The 21798-nt window shown below is 39.8% G+C and overlaps 1 protein-coding gene across 1 annotated transcript in view; it reads left to right on the top strand.

Annotated features, from left to right (window-relative positions):
* Nucleotides 1-21798, top strand: part of Mroh9 (maestro heat like repeat family member 9) — a 57070-nt gene that overhangs the window by 13308 nt on the left and 21964 nt on the right. The window contains exons 7-13 of the mRNA XM_012948866.2: nt 5374-5509; nt 9396-9517; nt 15766-15915; nt 16051-16205; nt 18015-18180; nt 19109-19251; nt 20214-20351. Of these exons, the coding sequence (XP_012804320.2) occupies nt 5374-5509; nt 9396-9517; nt 15766-15915; nt 16051-16205; nt 18015-18180; nt 19109-19251; nt 20214-20351 (1010 nt within the window). The remainder of the gene's footprint in view (nt 1-5373; nt 5510-9395; nt 9518-15765; nt 15916-16050; nt 16206-18014; nt 18181-19108; nt 19252-20213; nt 20352-21798) is intronic.

The following is a 21798-nucleotide window of genomic DNA, read 5'->3' as shown; positions in this document are numbered from 1 at the left end:
AGTTTATGGGGGACACTTAAATCAAACCACCACATTCCCCCTCTGGTTCCCATAAACTGATAACTACACATGATGTAAAATACAGTGCCTTCATTCCAACTTCAAAAGTCCCCATAGTTTTTATCAATCTCAATGATGTTCAAACATCCCCATAGTGCAAGATCTTTTAACTGAGCAGTAATGCCAAACAAACAAACAAACCAAAAAAAACCCCATAATGGCTCAGAATAAACATTCACACTGCAAAATAAGACATTGGACATAGCAAAGAAATACTTTAGCAATACAAGATATAAACAGGGCAAACACCAAACTCTGTAGCTCCAGGTCAAACAACTCTTGTCAGTGACAACTCTCCAAGTCCGATAATTCTAACCAGCAACAAGTATCTGGAGTTCCAATTCTGCCCTTCCAGCTAGGCTACTTACAGTCCTGGAAAACTTCATCTGGGGCCGGCAGCTCTCCTTATCAGCCATCTCGTGGTGCTGGCATCTCCACTGGGTCTCTACTGCAATCCACGGTTCATCCTCACACCATCGGGTCTCCATGTAGGTAATATTTAGCAGGCCTGCTTCACACTGCCCGTGGCTGTTTCCAAAACACAAGACCATGTTGCAAATTCAATGACCCTCTCTTTCCTGCATGTCTTATACTCCATAATACAGGATAAGGTGCCAATTTGTTAATTCAGGGGGAATAAAGCAAACTTTGAAGAACAGGACATCCCTTGAATGTTCAGGCTACTTCAAAAGACTGTGCATTCTTTTTGTCCTAATGAAGGTCAGCTGGCCCAATATCATTGGTTGTAATCTCTCATACAATTGCAGCTGAATGGGCAGCAGTTTCAAATCAAAGATTTCATTTCTGTGCCATACCCCTCTGCTCACACTAGTCCATTTCTATTCAATGCAAATCTGCACAAGTTCTCAGGACACTGGCATAATAGCAAGCCTCTCACACAAACTGCTTCTACCCCAGTCCAACAAAGCTCTTTCTCAGCATCATAAGTGAAATCTCATAGTCCATAGTTCTTACTGCATTCTGGTCTTTTAACTCTTAAGAGAATAGTCCATCAAGTTGTACTTACAGTGCTACAAGGTGTCTCTTGGGCCAATTTTTCAAATCCTTTCAAGTCCTCTGGAAAAATCAGCTTCAAGGGGTCAAAGTCAGGTTTCTAGCAGCAATGACACTAGTCTCGGTACCAACATCACCTCTTGGCGAACATCAGATGGACAATAACAGCAGGAGAGTGTGCCAAGGGGAAAGTGGCTGTAAACCCATAAACCCGCCTTCAACAACACACTGCCTCCAGGAGGCATTAATTCCCCAATCTGCAGCAGCTGGGAACCTAGCGTTCAGAACACCTGCGTTTATGGGGGACACCTGAATCAAACCACCACACTCCACCCCTTCTCTCTTCCCACTACTCATGCAACCGACTTCCACTGTGAAAGGATAATTGCATGTTGAAGTGGGAAGAAGAACGCTGCAATACACTGCTAATTGAAGGTTCCTAGTTATAAGAGGTTTGAAAAATCCCAGTGAGACAGCCTGTTGCTCTATTCTGCAGTGCTCACGAACTGCCATTAGGTGGTAGTGCATCAGCGTTTTTCAGCACACAGAAACAGAAGCAAGGACGCTCATGGTCACGGAAACATAAACGTCATTCAGGTGATTTTATTTTTTTTTATTTTTTTTGTTTTTATTTTTATTTATTTATTTGAGATCAACAAAAACAGAGAGAAAGAGGCAGAGGGGGCGGAGGAGAATGGGCGCGCCTGGGCCTCCAGCCATTGCAAACGAACTCCAGACGCGTGCACCCCCTTGTGCATCTGGCTAATGTGAGTCCTGGGAAATCGAGCCTCAACTCGGGGTCCTTAGGCTTCACAGGCAAGCGCTTAACCGCTAAGCCATCTCTCCAGCCCACGTGGTTTTATTTTTAAAACAGTATCTCCTAAAATGGATAAACCAATGAAATTAAAGGTAAAATCTATAGAGACCACAGAATTAAAACAGTCAATAAATTAAAAGCTGAGGGACTGGGGAGATGGCTCAGCACTTTAAAGGAGCGTGCTTGGAAAGCCTGTCCACCTGGGTTTGATTCCCCAGTGCCAAGGTGAAGTGAGATGCACAAAATGCTACAGATGTCTGGAGTCCATTCACAGCATCAAGAGGCCCTGGCATGTCCCTAAACACAACCCCCCTCTTAAATATATAAATATCTTTTTAAAAAAATTAAAAGCAAGCTGGGCGTGGTGGCGCACGCCTTTAATCCCAGCACTCGGGAGGCAGAGGTAGGAGGATTGCCGTGAGTTCAAGGCCACCCTGAGACTACATAGTGAATTCCAGGTCAGCCTGAGCTAGAGTGAGACCGTACCTCGAAGAAAAAAAAAAAAAAAATTAAAAGCAGAGTGACATGTGTGTATATCTGAATCAAACAAAATGAATTTTTGTTCTGTACTTCTCTGATTAAATGCAACTAACTACCCTTTCTGTTTTACAGTATTGTCCATATTGGATAAGACACTTTTCTGTCTTTATTGTATAATCTTTACTTCTATTAGCATGCAAAGGATTATGTTTAATTATGACAAATTTCAAACAAAATTTGTTGTTGTCTCCCTTCCTTTCTCTCCCTCCTCTCTTTCCCCAGTTTATGGGAAAAATCATATTTTAGGGAAGGAAGAATTCACTCTGGCTTACTATTACAGAGGGTACAGTCCACTGTGGTGGGGAAGGTGTGGTGGCAGGATCTGGAGGCATCTGGTCACATTCAGTTCACAGTGAGGAAGCAGAGAGTGATGCATGCTAACTCTTAGGCACCTCTCTCCTTTTTTATATGGTACAGAACTCTAACCCTTAGAATGGTGTGGTCCACAGTTAAGGTGGGTCTTCCCACCTTAATTAACCTAATTAAGAAATCCTCACTGGTGTGCACAGAGATTAATTTAATCCAGGTAATCCCTCATGGGAGATAGTAGGTCTTGTCAAGTTAACAGTCAATATAAGCCATCACAATAGCTAATGAACTCAACTGGTATTGGAAACAGAAGTGAAAACATTGTTTAGAGGTGCAGGTGTGACTTCTATAAGAAGAAGCTTAAAAATCTGTGAAGTGGTGGTCTGGAATGCAACACCTGAAACTATGATTATTGTTAAGAAGGAATTGAGGAGATAAGACTTGAAAGGTATTCAGTACAGAAGGGAAACAGAAAGCTAATCAAGAGTGTTTAGCTTTAAAAGAGAAGGTACTTTTGTGGAGATCTTAACTCATTTCTTCTTTGTAACACTTGTAGATATTCTATATAAGCATGGCCGTATCATATCAATGATCTGAAAGCCTGATGTTTGGGGAGATGAAAGTGTGGTCAGCATACCTTCAGGAAAAAATCCATGTGGGCTTTAATAAGTACACTCTGCCTCACACTTCTATTAGCTTATCCTAACTCATGCCCCACTAGCAATGTAGATTTAGCCATACCCATTCTTCTAGAGAAATATTCCTAAACAGATCCTGTCTAGAAATCAGAAGGCTACCACACACTGCTTTCATTATAAAAGTTCTTACTCAGAATTACATATTTGTAAGTCCATGAGAAGGGATATTCATAGAGGAACAAAGGCAAAAACTGAACTACAATAAACCCTTAGGACTGGTCCCTTATAGATAAGCCTGTGAGATGTGCTTCTCCATCATGCCCAACCGCGAAAGAGAATCTTTCACCTGTTTTTCCTTAGGCTTAGAACACAGAGGTAGCCTTTCACATCTTGTCATCAGATAGAATAAAGAAACTGGGAAGGCCAATACAAAAAATCAGACACCCAGGGCTATAGGGCATTTCTTCCTAGAACTTGGATTAACAGCATCTCCTAATGTCTCCTTGTAGATTCCGAGTTCCAGGCCTGCTTGAAAGGGACACCCTTGGCCAGTCTTACACAGATACATGGGCAAGAAGAATTCAGTGAAAACATGTACATAAGGAAGAGATGTCTTATCTTTCATTTCCCTTTCCCACTGAGAACATCACTCTCAGAATCCCAATTCAGTTATAGCCTTGGCCTGTGACTCAGGTCATTTGAGAAAATGAGTAAAGGAGAGGATGCAGAGAGAGAGAAAAAAAGAAAAGGAGAAGAGAGGGAGGAGAGAGAGAATAGGAGATGAGAGAGAATAGGAAATGGTAGAAAGAAACAACAGGCTTTGGAATCTCCCTAGAGAGTTCACTTCAAGTCTAGCTACAATGAACATTTGCTACAAACACCAAGGTAACTATCTATCCAATTACTCACCTCAGAGATGAGGAAAACCCTCTGCCAGCCATGCCCCCAACATAGAAAGACTATAGGTGAATAAAGCCCTTTATTCTTCAAATAACCTGTAAAATTTGTCAAAGGTGCTTGGTTATACTTTCATAAGCATTTATATCCCCCATCTCACTTCCTCCTGTTTATGTCTCTACTCTCTTCTGTAATTGCATTTGTTCTTCCCCCAAAAGTTAGTCAAGATAAATATCTAAATATACAGTTAGCTGATGGGTCATGGAAGTTGGGGGAGGAAAGCATAAATATTGTGGCAATAGTGGTGACATTAGAAGCAAATGTTTTGAGCTTTTTGTTTTTTTAATGAATTTCTCTGGGAAAAAAATCAGCACAATTTTAGGAGGGAATTAATTCATATTCTACCTGTAGAGTCATTTAAAGTGTTTCACATGTGAAAATTGAGCCTTAGAGTTATAAAATTCTATATTCCCATCAGTATGCAGCTGAACTTCTGGAAGAGGCCCTCTGCTGGCTTCTGCAGATCTCATTCCTCATGTCATGGGAATTTGCTGCCTACAAACTGTTACCCAGCTGATGGAATAGAAACTGTGATTTGAGTTACTATTAGGCTCAAGAATTTTTCTAGGAGTTTTTGACATAGTATCTCTTCATCCCAACAATAGATGTTACATGATGCCATTTGTCTTCATTTCCTAGATGAGGAAATTGAGACTCAGTAGCAGAGCCAAGATTTGAATACAGGCTTTAATTCTATATCAACTCAGCACTCTTGGATAGCATAAGATCACGTGTGCTGACCTCCACTTGGGGGCATGATTCCTAGGTCCCCAGGTCCCTGTTTTTTGAACTAAATAAAAGCACCACACAAGACCACTGAGAATTTAAAATCAGGGTTAGCCTACTGGTATTTTTGGCATTCTGTATGTCTTCTCTCACTTTTTTGCTCACTGTAATATAAATTATATTAATACACTATTGTGTACTGTCTAAAACAAAAACTCCAAGAATTACCCTCTGCTACTATGTTCCTAAAATAGCATGAGATACAGACACAGGCCCAGCTAATGCACTTTCTCTCCTTTGTTTCTCCATTAGAACAGTGTGGATGCTCCATGCCTAGGCTTCCTGGCAGCAGATATGTGTCTTTTGTGTTTCCATGGTGACCCCTTAATTGTAAAGCAAGCATCTATGGGATTGTATTACATCCTCTGCATTGCCAGGTGTCCGAATGGTAAAGACGGTTCACCATCTTTTCTAATGTTACTAAGAATCTTCCCCAGGTTAATTTTCTTCTGAGAAAGCCACTATGTCTATAATTTCAAATTCTAGCCCCAAGGCATATTGTCTCACTTTCTAAAATATGAGTTTTCAAAAAATCCTTTTGAAGACCTGAAAAGGTAGCTCAGTTGGTAAAGCGCTTGCCTTGCAAGCATAAGGACCTAAGTCTGATCACGCTACTCATATAAGCAGGTGTAAGGTTGAATGCTTGTAAACCCGGTGCTGGAGAAGCATGCACAGGCAGATCCCTGGGACTTCCTGGTCATCCAGTGTAACCTGTTTAAGTGAGTCTGGGCCACTGAGAGACCCTGTCTCAAGAAAAAGGTGGGCAGTGCCTAGGAACGATACCCAAGGTGGTCCTCTGGCCTCCACATGCACTCTCATACACACGCATTCAAACACACACATGCAAACACACTTTTTAGCATTGTCATGGAATTTTTGTAATGGAATACTTAGAACTTCAAGAACTTTAGAATTTCAAGATCTCTCTATTCTGCTTAGACCAGTGTTTTGTTACTTCTGGAGATAATGAATTGAATATTTCAAAATAACTAATAGAGATGATTTTAATGCTCTAATATAAGAAAATTTTATATGAAGTAGTAGATATGCCAGATCTATGTGATACTTGGCATGTATATTAAATAGCACATCATATCATATCAGAAAATAAGTAAAATGATTGTGTCAATTAAAATGAAAATATGTTTAAAACTAATAAAAATTCTTTAAAAAGTTATCTCACAAATGTTTATCAACATGAATATTTAAGGGAAATCTGGTACATATACACAATAGAGCTAAAAATGAATGAAATTATGTCATTTGTATGAAAACAGATAGACATGGAGAGCATCATTTCAAGTAAAATAAACCAGACTCATAAAGATAAATATCATGAGCTTTCTCTAAAGTGCAGAATCTATTCTTTAGACAGGAAAGTAGAAGAGGAAAGGGACTAGCTTGCAGGAGGTACAAGAGCGGTTTCTGGGGAGTAAATATATTCAAAGTACATTATATACATGAATGAAAATGTCGTAATGACATCCATTATTATAAGGTAATTAAAATATTTATGTACAATTAATTCAACTACTATGCACTAATACAAAGGAAAAGTTTAAACTGAATAATCAAACTAAGTATAAAACATATGGTAGTAAAACTAGATCACTGGACTTTGGATTAGGCAAATAATTGGTAGCTGCACTATTGAAAGCATGATGCACAAGTAAATATAAATTAGGTTTGCTCTGTGAAAGCACTCTTAATTGCTAAGACATAGAGTAGGATAAAATCCTTCTACTTAGATATCTGACAAACAAAATCTACAATTTACAAAGAACATTCAAAACTCACTATGCACAGACAATTAAACTTGCAACACTGAACACAAATGGCAAAGAAGTGCATCACATGTTTTGGTTGTTTTTTTGTTTGTGTGTTATGGGGTGGAGGGGGTTGAGGTAGAGTCTCACTCTGGCCCAGGCTGACCTGAAATTCACTGTGTAGTCTCAGGGTGGCCTTGAACTCACAGTGATCCTCCTACCTCTGCCTCACGAGTGCTGGGATTAAAGGGGTGTGCCACCACACCCAGCTCAAATGTTTTTAAATATATAGTTATTTAAGAAACAAATTAAAAACTCTAGACACTACTACCCACCCATTGGAGTATCTAAATTGACCATGTAGTATTTTATAAGAATATATAGTAAATGGAATTCCAATAGTTCCATACTGCTAGTGGAAAATAATTGTTCAGTACACATTTACCATGAGATCTAGTCACTGCCCAACTTGGTATCTACCTGAGAAAATGAAAGTAAATATCTGTACAATATGTGCCCATGAATGCTCATAGTATGCTTAATTGTAATAGCCCAAGCAACATCTGTCAACAGGTGAATCGATTGTGACATATGTGTACAACAGAACCATACTCCTCACTAAAAACAGTGAACTACTGATGGATGTAAGAACATGGATGAGGGCTGGAGAGATGGCGCAGTACTTTTGTGTGCTTCCTATGCAAGCCTGAGAGCTTGAGGGAGCCAGAGACCACCTGAGTTTGAATCTCCAGAACCCACATTCAACAGCTACATGCCCCTGCAGCTCCAGTCCCTTGGGGGACAGAGCCTACGGAATAGCCAGAGCTTGTGAAAAGAAAAAAGAAAAATCAGTGAGGGATTCTGGCTCAACAAAGAGAAGCAATGAAGCAGGGCACCTGACATTCCACTGTGTCCACATCAGGTGAGGACACCTGACAGCAGTTGAATGAATAGGAACACATACATGTGCATATACCACACACACCATACCACATCCCTCCTCGACCCTTACATACATTCACACACATCCAAGCAAAAAGGAGTTAAATTAAAATAAAATTTTTAGCCATGGATTGATGTCAGTAGTTTTACTGAATAAAAGGAATCAATCAGAAGGCATCTGGAGGCTCAGGAGATGAGTCAGTGGCTAAAGCACTTGATGTGTAAGCATGAGCACCTGAGTTAGGATTCCCAGAACTCACAGCAGAGCACAGTAGTACTAGTATCTATGATCCCAGCATACCAATGAAGAGATAAAAGGAAGACACAAGACCATAGGTCAGCCAGCCCGGAGTACACAGAGGCAAAACTGTAGACCTTACCACAAAGAAACTGAAAGGTGAGGACCTACACCAGAGGTTCTTCTTCTATGACCTCCACAGGCATAAAATGACACACATGCCCCCCACACACACACACAAAGAGTTTATGACTTTTTACAAATTTACAAAACACAAATTTTTTTTGGTTTTATTTTTATTCATTTATTTGAGAGCAACAGACAGAATGAGGCAGAGAGAGAGAGAGAGAGAGAGAGAGAGAGAGAGAGAGAGAGAGAATGGGCCCTTGTGCATCTGGCTAACGTGGGACCTGGGGAACCGAGCCTCGAACCGGGGTCCTTAGGCTTCACAGGCAAGCGCTTAACCACTAAGCCATCTCTCCAGCCCCAAAACACAAATTTGACAGAAAGCAAGAAGCCAATTGATTAACTTGAAATCAGAAGGTAGGCAACAGGGGAAACATGGACTGGGGCTTCAGCTGTCCACATGCTTATGTGGGATCTGGGGATTGAAACTTGGGCAGTCTCAGAGCTTCTCAGGCACTCATGCTTGTGGGGGAAGTGTTCTTAACAACTGAGTCATTTCTACAGCACCATTTCCCACTTTTCAGCTCTTTTGAAAATGCCTCCAAGTTGTTCTCTGAATAATAAACCCTCTAACTTAGCAACAGCTCTTCATGGTCACTGAACATCTTCATGTGTACAAACAATCTATTTGATGGCCCAGGTATATGTGATAGCTTGTCAGCCTATTGAAATTCTATCTTTCACACACATAGCCTTATTTAGTATTTTATAAATTCTGGATGAATGCCATCAAAATATTCTAGGAAACTGGACTGGAGAGATGGCTTAGCGGTTAAGTGCTTACCTGTGAAGCCTAAGGACCCCGGTTCGAGGCTTGGTTCCCCAGGTCCCACGTTAGCCAGATGCACAAGGGGGCACACGTGTCTGGAGTTCATTTGCAGTGGCTGGAAGCCCTGGCGCGCCCATTCTCTCTCCCTCTATCTGTCTTTCTCTCTGTGTCTGTCGCTCTCAAATAAATAAATAAAAAATTTTTTAAAATATATTTAAAAAATATTCTAGGAAACTAAATCATGAGCAGTGAGTTAAATATTCAGAATACTTTAATTATCCAGAATTGGGAGGGGAAAGGAAATTGGAAATAGCAGTGCCATATGTGTAACTAGTGATCAAATAGAAACCTTGAATTCTTTTCTTTAATGCAGCACACAATACAAAGACCATGTATGCCAAGTACAGTGAACATGGAAGTTACAGCCAAACATCTACTACGGAGGTGGAATTGCTACCCAAGATCCTACAACAAGACAAAGTCAAAATTGCTCTGGTATTGTATCATAAACTTTATTCACTGTCTATCATTTCACATGGTTACCACTGTTAGTGGTAATTTATTTCATCAAAGTTTATGTTTTTAATAGTTTTTTTCCTCTTAATTCAAAGAAGCAAAGGCTAAATGCTATGCAGAGCACTCTCTTTGTGCCATATTTCATTGCAACTAGTAAGAATTATGCTATTACTCTCAAATACTGAGATTTACTTACAAAATACAAATGAGATAGATGTTTCTTAGTTACACTTATTTTTAAGCTACAGTTAAATAAAAGTGGTAAACTGAGATATTTGGCAAAATTAATGGAATTACCAATTAAAAGACTGCTGTCAATACTGTTACAATCTACCCCACAAACATCACAATTATATAACTTGGATTTTGTCTCTTTAAATGAGCTATGAAGTTGACCGCCCCACCTTAAAAAAAAAAAGAGCTATGCATGCTTAGAACTCTAGTATTCAGGAAGCTGAGAAGGTAGAATAGCAAACCTAAGGCCATACTGAGAAAGCACTGGGACTCAAGTTATATTTTCAAGTAAGTTGACCTCCAGACATACATATTGAGCCAACAACTCATTTAAAAGCTTTCTGGGAAGCCCCTAGGAATAGTTCATCTCTTAAGGAGACAGGATCTAGCATGTTCCTCCTAAAACTACATATGTAGGGCAGTAGTCCTCCACCCTTTCTCCATGAATAACATTAAAATTGTGGGAGGCTAAAGAGATGTGAAAACAACATATCTAAAATATGACCAAAAATCCTTGCATAGATGTTTGGAGAGCACATATGGATGATGATGCATTTTTCAAAAATCAGGGTGTTGTTTTTTTTTACCCACATGGGCAAGTTTTAATGTATTTTAAATAGATGCCCTCAATACATTCAGAGGTTTATTAAACCTTGTAACTTAGATCTCCAGCTACCTGGCCAGAGCAGTTGTTACTGTGGGTGTATCCTAGGGTTCAGCTCTAAGGTATGTTTGGGGTTCCAATCTAAAGATACACAAAGTATCTGAACTTTGCCTGGAGTTCCTGAAGTATGTTTCCCTGTGCTGATGATGGTAGTGGTTTTTCCATCTGCTTGGGTCTGTGATAGTAGACCAACTTCTTATAACTTTGGTTATAAGAGTAGGGTTGCTAAGATGAATCTGACCATGTCTTTTGGAACTTTTGTTTTAGAAGAATGGACATGGACTTTGTACTTGCAACTGAAGATGCCTTCTGGAGTGGCAGGCAAAATTTTATGGACTACTATGGATGAAAGTATGAAAATGCTAAGTGCAGAGAGAATCATACTTGGAGGATTTGCTTATGAACTTTCTAAGGGGAAGGAAAGATTGCAGAGAACTTTGTTGGAACCTGGCTACTGGCCTAAGAGCTGGCTGTGTTCTGCTGCCCAGGCCCAGAGAATTTGATTAGGTTAAATTTGTAATCAACTGATGTGCTTGGCTAAAGATATGGGACTGAGAGACATAAGGTTCAAAACTAGAGAAATTAAGACAAGTTTAAATTTTACTGGCACACACTGGTTTTAGGTTACTGAAGCTGCTTTTTTCAAATACATTAACACTGCAAAGGAAGATGGCTCCAGTACTTTATACTGAAATAGTAGAGCAAATGCCTGAGGGAAGACTGAATGATAAAAATGCAAACTTTTTTATAAGGAGTTTACTAAAAGGAAGGACTTTGCTCTTCAAGTCACTGATTCATTTTATCCCTAAATTAGAAATATGGGTGTCTTGCTCACCTGGTATTAATTTTGGAAACATAGAAAATACATGGAATACATCATGAAGTGCACACAGTTCCAGGAGCTGCTCTTGGGACCTGACATCTAGGCAGGGTGGGATGACAATGGCAGACCACTGGAGCCACTGAAAGATGGTTTGTATGGAGACTCCAGGATGTTTAGATATACCAGAACTGTACAATGGCTGCCATAAAGCTCTGTTGGCTGGAGATAAAAGCTGGCTATTCAGCCCAGCTGGAGGGGCAAAATTATATCTGATTTAAACTGCAAATGTTTTATGTTTGCTTGATCGTTACTGACTATACATTATTCCCGTCTCTCCTTGCTATGCCATATAGAAGTTAAAAATATTTACTCTGTGCCATTATATGTTAAAAGTATATAACTTATTTTGATTTTACAACACTCAAAGCTAAGAGACTATTTTAAATATCAGATAAAATTTGGGACTTTAGAACTATCTTAAGTTAGTAAAGAATATGAGCAACTCTATGGAGACCTTTAAAATTAGACTGAATACAATTGGTAATGTGAGATGGTTATAAATCTTTCGGGAGCCAGGGGAGGAATGTGGTAGTTTAAATAGATGTTCTCCAATACATCCAGGAATTTATTAAAGCTTGTAACTTAGATCTCCAGCCACCTGGCTGGAGGAGGTATCACTGTGGGTGGATCCTAGGATCCAGCCCTAAGGTGTGTTTGGGGAGTTATAATCTAAAGATACACAAAGTACTTGAGCTTTGTCTGGAATTACTGAAGTGTGCTTGCTTATGCTGGTGATGGTAGTGGCTTTTCTGTCTGCTTAGGTCTGTGAAGGTGGACCAACTTTTTCTGCCATATGGAACTTTGCCTCAATCATATACTTCAATAGATCCCTTCCTCCCATAACTGTACCTGGTTTGAAGGTTCATCTCAGTGACTTGAAGCTGACTCCTGCAGTGCATTTCTCCAAATCAAGTTTTATTTTTTCCTCACCCACCTGTGGTAGTTTGAATGTATGGCCCCATAGAATCAGATGTTGAAATTAAAGTTGTAACTTGGATCTTTAGCCACCTGTCTGGAGGACATGTCACACTGGGGAGGGATCTAGAGTCCAGCCCTTAGGTGTTACTGGAGACAGATCTGTATTCCATTCCAAAGGTGTGCAGAGAGATTTGTGCTCTGGCAGGGTCCTGCTGCTAATTCATACTTGGAGTCTTTTGGTATTTGGTGGCTGGTGGTAGTTTCTTTCTGTGCTTAGATTTATGAAGGGATCCAGCTTCTTCTTCCATTGATGGAATGTCCCCTAGATCTGTAAGTTTGAAATAAATATGTTTATGCCATAAAAATGTGTTTGGTTGGATGCTCATCCCAAAATTGCGGAGCTGTTTACTACACCACCCAACTTCAAAACTTGGTTAACCATGAATTTGGCCATTTTCATGAAGAACCCAATATATGCAGGTTTGCTAGAAAATAATTCTTCATCCATTCATCCATGCTCCCTCCAGTGTAACCTCTTGAGTTAGAATCCCTCATGCCATAAATGGTACTAGCTGCCTCCTCAAGGCATTTTCAAGTGATGTGTGAAGGCTGTATTAGGTTGGAATTGCCTCTCACCTGTATTCAGTGTCTATCAGGTTTAGGAATTTGGGTTTGAGTGCCCTGAGTCATTGCGCTTATGATATGTTATTCAGTTTCCAGGTGAGAGACCAGAGCCATTTCTGTGTTAGCAAGTGTAAGAGAGAGCAAGAGTAGTTGGTGGACCTCACAGGGGTGTGGAATTCCAAAAGTAGATGAAATGAGTAAATTAAGAGAACGCAAGTTCATTCAGGGGAGATGCCATGGTCAAGGAAGTGGGGCTTGAGAGATGGCTAAGCGGTTAGGCGCTTGCCTGTGAAGCCTAAGGACCCCAATTCGAGGCTCGGTTCCCCAGGACCCACGTTAGCCAGATGCACAAGGGGGCGCACGCGTCTGGAGTTCGTTTGCAGAGGCTGGAAGCCCTGGCGCGCCCATTCTCTCTCTCTCCCTCTATCTGTCGTTCTCTCTGTGTCTGTCGCTCTCAAATAAATTTAAAAAAAAAGAAAGAAAGAAAATGGTTTTCCCTGGGTAAGGCTTGTCCATTGCACTCCAACTATGCTGTCCCCTGCTTTTGCCCAAAATGTGGGAAAGAACTGCATAATTTGTGGAAATGGAAAATTGCATTCATTTTCTTCCTTACAAAATTTTTTTTAAGTTTGTAACCTTCAACAGGTAGAATCCATAGTTGCATCAAGGAGGTCAAGAGATTATTGGCAAAGGCCAATGGACACAAACAAAAATAAAGGCAGCAAGGCTATTCACTCAGGAGGTTGAAAGCAAGGACAGCATTAAAACAGGAAGATTGGTTTGAACCAAAAGGCAGTTAACAAGCTCAGTCACTTTCTCTTGATACAGTAAAAAGCTGTAGGAGAGGACAGCGTTTTATGAAGGAGCCACAGAGAGTCATGAAAGTGCTGTTCATCAAAAACAATTCATGCAATACAAACTGACCACCTCATTCATGGGAATTTGCAGAAAGGAAATAGCTCAAAATGATTCCTCTATGTATTTTTTTCATAAAGGTTCTTACAGATGTATTACAAATGGTATGTCCCACATAGAGGAACACGTGGCAAATTATGGGATGTCAAGGTTGCAGTGTGTTTTGCATGCCTCAGAAAAGTAGCATCAGGAGCAAGCAGCAGGGCAACGCAATACTGAGGAGCATGATGGTGACCTCTAGAGTCAGCAGGCCCTACGTGGTGGTGCAATCCTGGGAGAACAAACTCTATCTTTTTTTTGAGGCAAGCCTTTTTTATGAAAGACAGAGAGTGAGAAGGAGGAGAGAATTGGTGTGCCAGGGCCTCCCGCCACTATAATCAAACTCCAGAAATGTGTGCCGCCTTGTACACTTGTGCAACTTTGTGCACTTGCTCCACCTTATGTGTTTGGCTTATATGGGACCTGGAGAGTCAAACATGAGTCCTTGGGCTTCCCAGGCAAGTGCCTTAACCGCTAAGCTGTCTCTCCTGCCCCATTCTCTGTCTTTTAATACATGCAACTATCATTCCTGCAGCTTCTCAAGACAAAAACATCTTACAGTAGCTCTAAGTTTCACTGAAGATTGCTTTTCCTATAGCCTTTAGGTAGGCATTAGAGTAGAAGATTTGTTGGGTTAAAAAAAATAGTTGAAAGAGAAAATGCTCACTTTCAATTATAAGGATGGTACATTTGTATACATGCAAGAGTGCCCATACATGGGTGCTTGTGCCTTTGTGTGTGCATGCATGTGGAAGCCAGAGGACAGCTTCAGTCCCACTCTCACTAGCCTGAAGCTTGCCTATTTAGAATAGCCAGGGTGGTTCTCAAGCTTCAGGGACCTACCTGTTTTTGCCTCCTCAGAGTTTGATTACAAGCTTGTGCCTCCATGCCCAGCTTTTAAATGTGAGTACTGAGGATTGAAGTCAGGTCCTTATGCTTGCAAGCAAGCACTTTACTGACTGAGATATCTACACAGCCCAATTTAAGTATATTTTTTCATTTATTTATGTGCCTGAGAGAGAGAGAGAGAAAGAGGGAGAGAGATAAATAGAAAGAGCTCATGGTCACAACAGGGCCTCTTGCTGCTGCAAATGGACTGCAGGTGCATGTATCCACCAGTTTCTGCATCTGGCTTTTCATAGGTACTGGGAAAACAAGCCCAGGCTGGCAGATTTTGCAAACAAGTGCCTTTAATGGCTGAACCATCTTCTTGGCCCCAATTTTTAAAAAAAATTTTTTTTGAAGTCAAATCTGGCTTTCTTGAAGTAGTATAGAGCACTTATGGTATTCAGTCTACTTCATTAAGCCTTGGTTTTCTTCCATAGCTTTCCAAAGTTGCCATCTCATGTCCCTTCAAGATCTCAGATCTGCTCTATTGACTAAAGTGAGTGGTACTCTGTCCCTTCAAAGATGAAACATAAAAACCTTTATTGATGAGATTAGGTATTTCTTTGTATTTGAAAGAATGACTTATTTTTTTATATAAAGGCAAAAATAGAAAACGTGGCTCATTCATCATTTCCAATCTCATAATCATGTAATTTTATTCAAATTTATGGTTCATAGAGCTGAATAGTAGTTTTTGGACCTCAATTATGTGTGCATAAGAATACCTATGTCTCCTTGCTTTGGGGTTCTCTCTTTCTCTCTCTCTCCCTGTCTTTAAAAGTTCACAGTTATGTCTGAACAGTATAATTACTTTAAATAAGATAAAAAATTAAATACATTTGGAAGATCATCACCTTTATACTGTTGCACCCACACTTCATCATCTTTGTAATAACACTAGTGTAAAGAAAATTTTCATGATTTGTTAAACAGAGAAAGAGGCCTCAAAGGCTCATAAATGTCTTCTACTTCTACCAGGCCCTTGCACTTCCTCTACAATGTCTAGTTTAGTTGCCTTTCGTATGCAGGTTCATGAAGTCACAAATCTCCTTTTGGTTTCAGAGTGTTGGGCAAAGCCCGTTGCCCTTCTTTCTGACTGATTTTGTGTGGAGTCTCCTGAAGACGCTCTTTAGGGCTGATTATGAAACTGCATTGGAGGCAGCGTCCATGCTGCAGCTGACTTTGGAATATCATGCACAGAAGGTCACCGTGGTAATGTACTTGGCAATCAGTGGAGAACAGAGTATATTCACTAACTGATATTTGCTTGCTGATTTTGTCATACATCTGCATCTTTTTATATGTATTTTTTGGCATTTTTGTTGACCTGTGATATTTCTTTTGTAGGTGTCTAAGATTCTGGATGATATTCATAAGGAACTGTATGTAAATGAATCTCACATTATGAAGGATGCGATGATGCAGATTATCTCCTTGTTAACACGTGCTTCACCCAAGAACGTCATCTTTCAACTCATGGACTACCCAGTCCCAGCAGACAAGTAAGACTTCCCTACTTCCTCTCTTTTCTGCACAGGTTTGGTCACCATTCCACAGTCAGACATGAACTCAATTCTTGGTCTATCATAGTCGGATGTGATTTCTTTTATTTTTCTAAAAAAAAATCAGTTCTTCATTGTATAGGATCATTGTAAGGCGTGATCATATGTTATTTATAACTGTGCATAGCTCGACACACAGTAGGACCCCAAAAATGATTAATGTAACTATTATTTATCTGAGGCTTTAAATTGTGTTCTGTTTTAAATCATACAGAAATAAGCTTGTCTCATTGTGATGCAAGATTTTTTTTTTTTGCTCATTTGTTAAATGGCCCATTTTTTTCTGTGAAAAAATATTTTTAAAACATATTTGTGAGATAGACAAACAGTATAGGTATGCCAGGACCTCTTGTCATGGCAAATAAACTGCAGACATATAAGCCACTTTGTGTCCCTGGCTTTACATCAGTACTGGGGAATTGAACTTAGGCCAGCAGGCTTTGAAAGCAAGTGCATTTAACCATTAAGAAATCTTTATAATCCTTTATTTTTCTTAAGAAAACTAAAGCCTTAAATACAGAGTAATTTTCTTATTCACAAAGAACAGACAAGCTATTTCAACCCACCAAAACATAAGCATTAAAGAGTGTGAAATATAATTAAGAGTATCCTACCCCTTTAACTGCTCATCTAAAATTTGCAATCCAAGATCAACAAAAATATTTAAGAAAATCAAAAATGCTAATCTGAGTCTATGGGTTGGTATAATTCATCTTGTAGGTGCATTAGAAGAGCTTATAAACATCACATCACTCCATTTCCACAGGTTGTATGTTAGAAAAGAAGGCATTAGTTCTCTACTACTGACAGTGCAAAAGATAGAAAGTCAAATTATGAAAGAACTTGTGCTTTGAAAATGAGTTTATGTGGATTCCATACCAACCTTGACCTTTCTATTCTGTGTGATATTACACATGGTTGACATTAGTCCCAAAAGAAAATTCTGGCTCAGATTCCCTCAGGCCCTCAAGCTTGGGCAGAAAGCACACTTGACCATTACTCTCCAGCCCACATTTTTTTCTTTTAGAAGTTTCGGTTTCTTTTTTTAAATTTTTTAAAAATTAAATTTGTTTATTCATTTACTTGAAAGAGAGGGGGAAGAGAGGAAGCGGCAGATAGAGATAATGGGCACACCAGGTCTCTAGCCACTGCAAACAAACTCTGGATGCATGCGTCACCTTGTGCATCTGGCTTATGTGGGTCCTGGGGAGTTTCGAACTTGTGTCCTTTGGCTTTGCAGGCAAGCACCCTAACCACTAAGCCATCTATCCAGCCCTTCTTTTAATTTTTATTGACAACTTTAATATATGAACATATTGTAAATTGGTTAGTTGGGACTGTTTTTTGACTTATATATGAGTTTGTGTTCCCATACTAGTCTTTAAATAGATCCCTCTTCCTGAATGAACAAGATCATGAAGTGAAGTTGTAGACAGAGCTTCCAGTACAGAAAATTGATTAGTTGCTCAGTTCTTGAAACTGAGCCGGACAAATATTCCAGTAGTAATAGGACATGAGCTCAATGACAGCAGACTGCACTTCCATAGATATGTAAATTTGTTGTTTTGAATGCCATCAGGAGACAGTTGTAAGATCATTTGGAAATGAGAATCTCAGTTTGTTTTGATATTATCTTCACAGATATTCTATATTAAGATGTAAACCCAACATGTTCTACTGATTATATCACTGTATCAAGTAGGAAATAGCAAATGTGTTTTCATACATTTCATAACTCTGTGTTTGTAGCACGCTGATAATGATGTGGGAAGCAGTGAGCACTGAGTCAACTGTGGCACTTCAAGTGCTGAAGACACTCCTGCTCATACTCAAAGGAAAGCCTGGGGACATGGAGGACACAGTGCTCGACAAAAGACGCTTTTCTCTTGATACCACCAATATGATGCCTGTAATGGTAAATAGCACCATGAGTATTTTAGTTCAGTATTGTAATCTCTTATATTTGCAAGTGTGTGTGCACATGAGCACATGTGTGCACACCATGGTCTCTGGTTGCTGTAAACAAATTCCTGTCCAATTTTTCATGGGTGGATGAGAAAGTAAATGCAGTAGGCTTTGCAAGCAAGAGCTTTTAGCCACTGAGCTATCTCCTCACCCTCCAGTATTGTTTTCTTGATCATGAAATTCCTGAATACACACACACAGCCCTGCTTCCTTCACACAGTCCTCTTCACATATCCATGGTGTGTCACACCTGACAATGAACAAATACGACTGTCATGTGTCAAAAGATATAAAGTGGTGTATGAAAGGAAATGGTGACAGGGATGGCTTAAGGGAAGTTGGACAGGGCATTCTTCTCTGTGAAGTGACATAAAGTCAGAATTCTAAGTGAGATGAGAATGACTCTTGCAGATGCCTGTCATTGTGGAAGCTTGGCTGGTATGTCAAAAAAAAAGAAACAAGGAAAAAGTGTCTGAAGAAATTTCACAGAGCTAAAGTGTAGATGATTCCAGAGAGATAGCCATCAGCTAAATCACATAGTTTTTATTGAAATGTGAAGGCCTAATTTTACTTCTGTCTATCATTTCATATCACCCCATTATGACTAGGAGTAAAGCCAAGTCTTACTGAAATATAATACAAAGGTGCCATAGTTTCATAAATGTAAGGCTTTGTTATGTGGATTTGTGATGTAGTTGTTATTTCAAGAGTCAATATGCACACTGGAGAGATGGCTTAGTAGTTAAGGCACTTGCCTACAAAGCCTAAGGACACAGGTTCAGTTTCCTAGTCCTCTTAGTCCTTCCTCACCTCCCTAAGACTGATTGGGTTTGCAGTGAAATGGTTGTCTATTTAACTCACTCCTCCTTCCCTTATAGGCTTCCCAGGCACTTTGCACATTTCTAGCTGTGAAATCTTACAAGAAAGCAGTGGCCCAGCTTTTCCCCCAGCTCCTGATGGCCCTCGTGCTTCAACTCTTCTACAGCAGTCAGCTGAAAATGCTGTCCAAGGAATGGCCTCTGTGAGTGTTGGCTATTTCACATTGATTTAGAGATAAGCATTCAGCTCCCTGCTTGGGTTCATACAGGACTCATTATAATAAACCTATGTGTGGTGCTCTGTCCACTTATTTTATCTTTCTCTCCTGTGAGGGTAGAATGTCTTCAGGAAAGTAACCCTCCTGGGGACCTGGTCCCCAGAGAGTCCTCAGAGCGTGGGTGCGGCACATAAAGAGCACTAGCAGACATGTTTCTTGCTGCAGCCCTGTCAGAGATGGGGTGGAAGCTGAAAACAACATTCAACCCAAAGCTACATTCCTTCCAGCTCCGCCACTCATGTATCCACTGATAGTAACCTTTGTGGGTCACTGTACATGGAAATAGAATGGTGTGTGCCAATTCACACTGTGAGCCGGAGTGCGGTTCTAGTGTGGGATGTGATGTGTTTGGGCTAGGCGAGGTTTGGCAATTCCCCTTTGCTGCACTACTCTGCCATCTCAGTCATGACATATAGTCAGCTATTGGGCTTGCCTGGTGAGGACATCTAAACAAAACAGAGTACTGAAACACCATTTACTACCACTAAGAACATTTGATTTACTCACTCCCTGTCCTTTATACACTCAATCACCCACAAATAGATGTAAATTTGTCCTATTTACTGATGGCAATTACCAGGGAAATTAGTTTTAGTAAGTCATTATATTGTTAGATATCTCTTGAGAAAAGTCTTGTTAAAAAAAAAAAAAGAAACTGGTAAGCTGTTCTGTGGTTAACCCTAGATTTTATGTGCTACAAGTTTAATTTAGCTTCCCCAGCCCATGCAATGTTAATCAGGAAAAGTGAGAAACATTTGACAGTCTCATTCTTCTGAAAAATGCCTTTCTCAAAACTGTACCCTTCTGAAGATGTGAAGAAAGCCAGGTGATGTGTGTTTAGTCATGTGAAAGTGCCTTATGGTGACGACTATTTTCTGGGGCCTTAGCTTTGCCAGGGATGCCCTGAGAGTTCTGCTAAATTGTTCGGGACTACAAGAAGTAGATTATGCTCTGAAGAAAAAGAATTGCTGGAACAAGTTTTCTCAAACTGTGTATCACCGATATGGAGTCTACCTTATAGCCAAGTAAGATGAGGGGCTCTGGGTGGGACTTTTGGTCTCTATTCCATCTTCTCCATCTTCCTTCAGGTATACCATGTGGGAACAAAGCCAGCATCTCTCCAGAGTGTGAAGCTTTCCTGGTGATCTGCATTGCTGCTTAATTTCTATTTCTTCAATTATTCTGGGATTTCTTTTTCCTTTCCTTCCTCTTACTTGATAATACAGGTATCCAGTTATCCTACCAGCACCATAGAATAGGGCTCTTTTTCACATACAAAGAATGAAAACTACATATGATCTTCTTCCCCCCTCTGGTATTAGCTAATTCCTGCTCTATAGATACCAAAGAGGCCTAGAGGTACCCTTGCTTTAAAGATGTCTAGTAAAGGTCTATACTCAATGAGCCAAATAAAATTTGAGAACAAAGTAGAAGGGTGTTTTATTTTTTCAGCACTGGAAAGGTGTTGTTACTTGTTTATCTGTTCATGTTGCTGCTGTTATTTTTTTTCTGGGGAGGGGAGTAGTTAGCCTTTTCATCAATACAAAGTCTCTAATTATAGTGATCAAATTTTTTGAACAAAAGTGAAGATACAGGGCCTTGGCAATGTGGCAGACCATTGCAAGTTGTAATATACCCAGTTAACATTCACAGACAACATGGCCCATGGGCTCTTTTAAAATGGCATCTTAGATGTACATACGTTTCCTCTAATGAAAATATTTAGTTTTTGAATAATTATTAGCAATTCCTATGGAAAACAGAAAATATGTCCTAATATGGTTGACCATCTCCAGACACAATAATACTTATTAAATTGTATGGGGATGGAGATATGGCATAATAGTTAAGGTGCTTGCCTACAAAGCCAAAGGACCCAGTTTTTGATGATTCAGGACCCACATAAGCAAGATGCACAAGGTAGTGCATGTGTCTGGAGTTCATTTGCAGCAGCTGAAGGGACAGGCGTACCCAGTCTTTCTCTCTCTGTCTCTCTTTCCTTCCCTTTCTCTCTCTCTCTGCTTCTCTATCTCTTTCTCTGCTTCTTTCTTGCTCTCTCAAACACATAAAATTTTAAACAATTAAAAAATAGATAAATGTTATGATTTTTTAATGTTTGTTTTATTTTCCATAAACTGTCATCATATGGATTTTGTTTTGCTTTTTTTTTTTGAAGGGTGAGTTTCTAGAAAACTTCTACAGCTACACCAAGTCCTACAATGTGACTGTATGAGATTAAGGCCAGATAGGGAATAAATTTGTATTCCTAGAGAGTCTGAACACCTACACTTCTAGCAACATGAAAATGGGTACTTTCAGTAGAATGAGGACATTAGGAAAATATAGCCATAGTCCACTAAACTATGGTCCAGTCTAGGTACAGGTGCTCATCATGGTTCCTTATTTCTCTGTATGACTGTTAAGAGTAAGTCATCATGTTTTCCTCATAGCCACTACCATCTTCCTGGGTCA

Source organism: Jaculus jaculus, chromosome 1, assembly GCF_020740685.1.
Source record: "Jaculus jaculus isolate mJacJac1 chromosome 1, mJacJac1.mat.Y.cur, whole genome shotgun sequence".
NCBI classification, from domain to species: domain Eukaryota; kingdom Metazoa; phylum Chordata; class Mammalia; order Rodentia; family Dipodidae; genus Jaculus; species Jaculus jaculus.
Note: the sequence above shows the minus strand (reverse complement) of the source record. Positions and strands in the feature narration are given on the sequence as shown.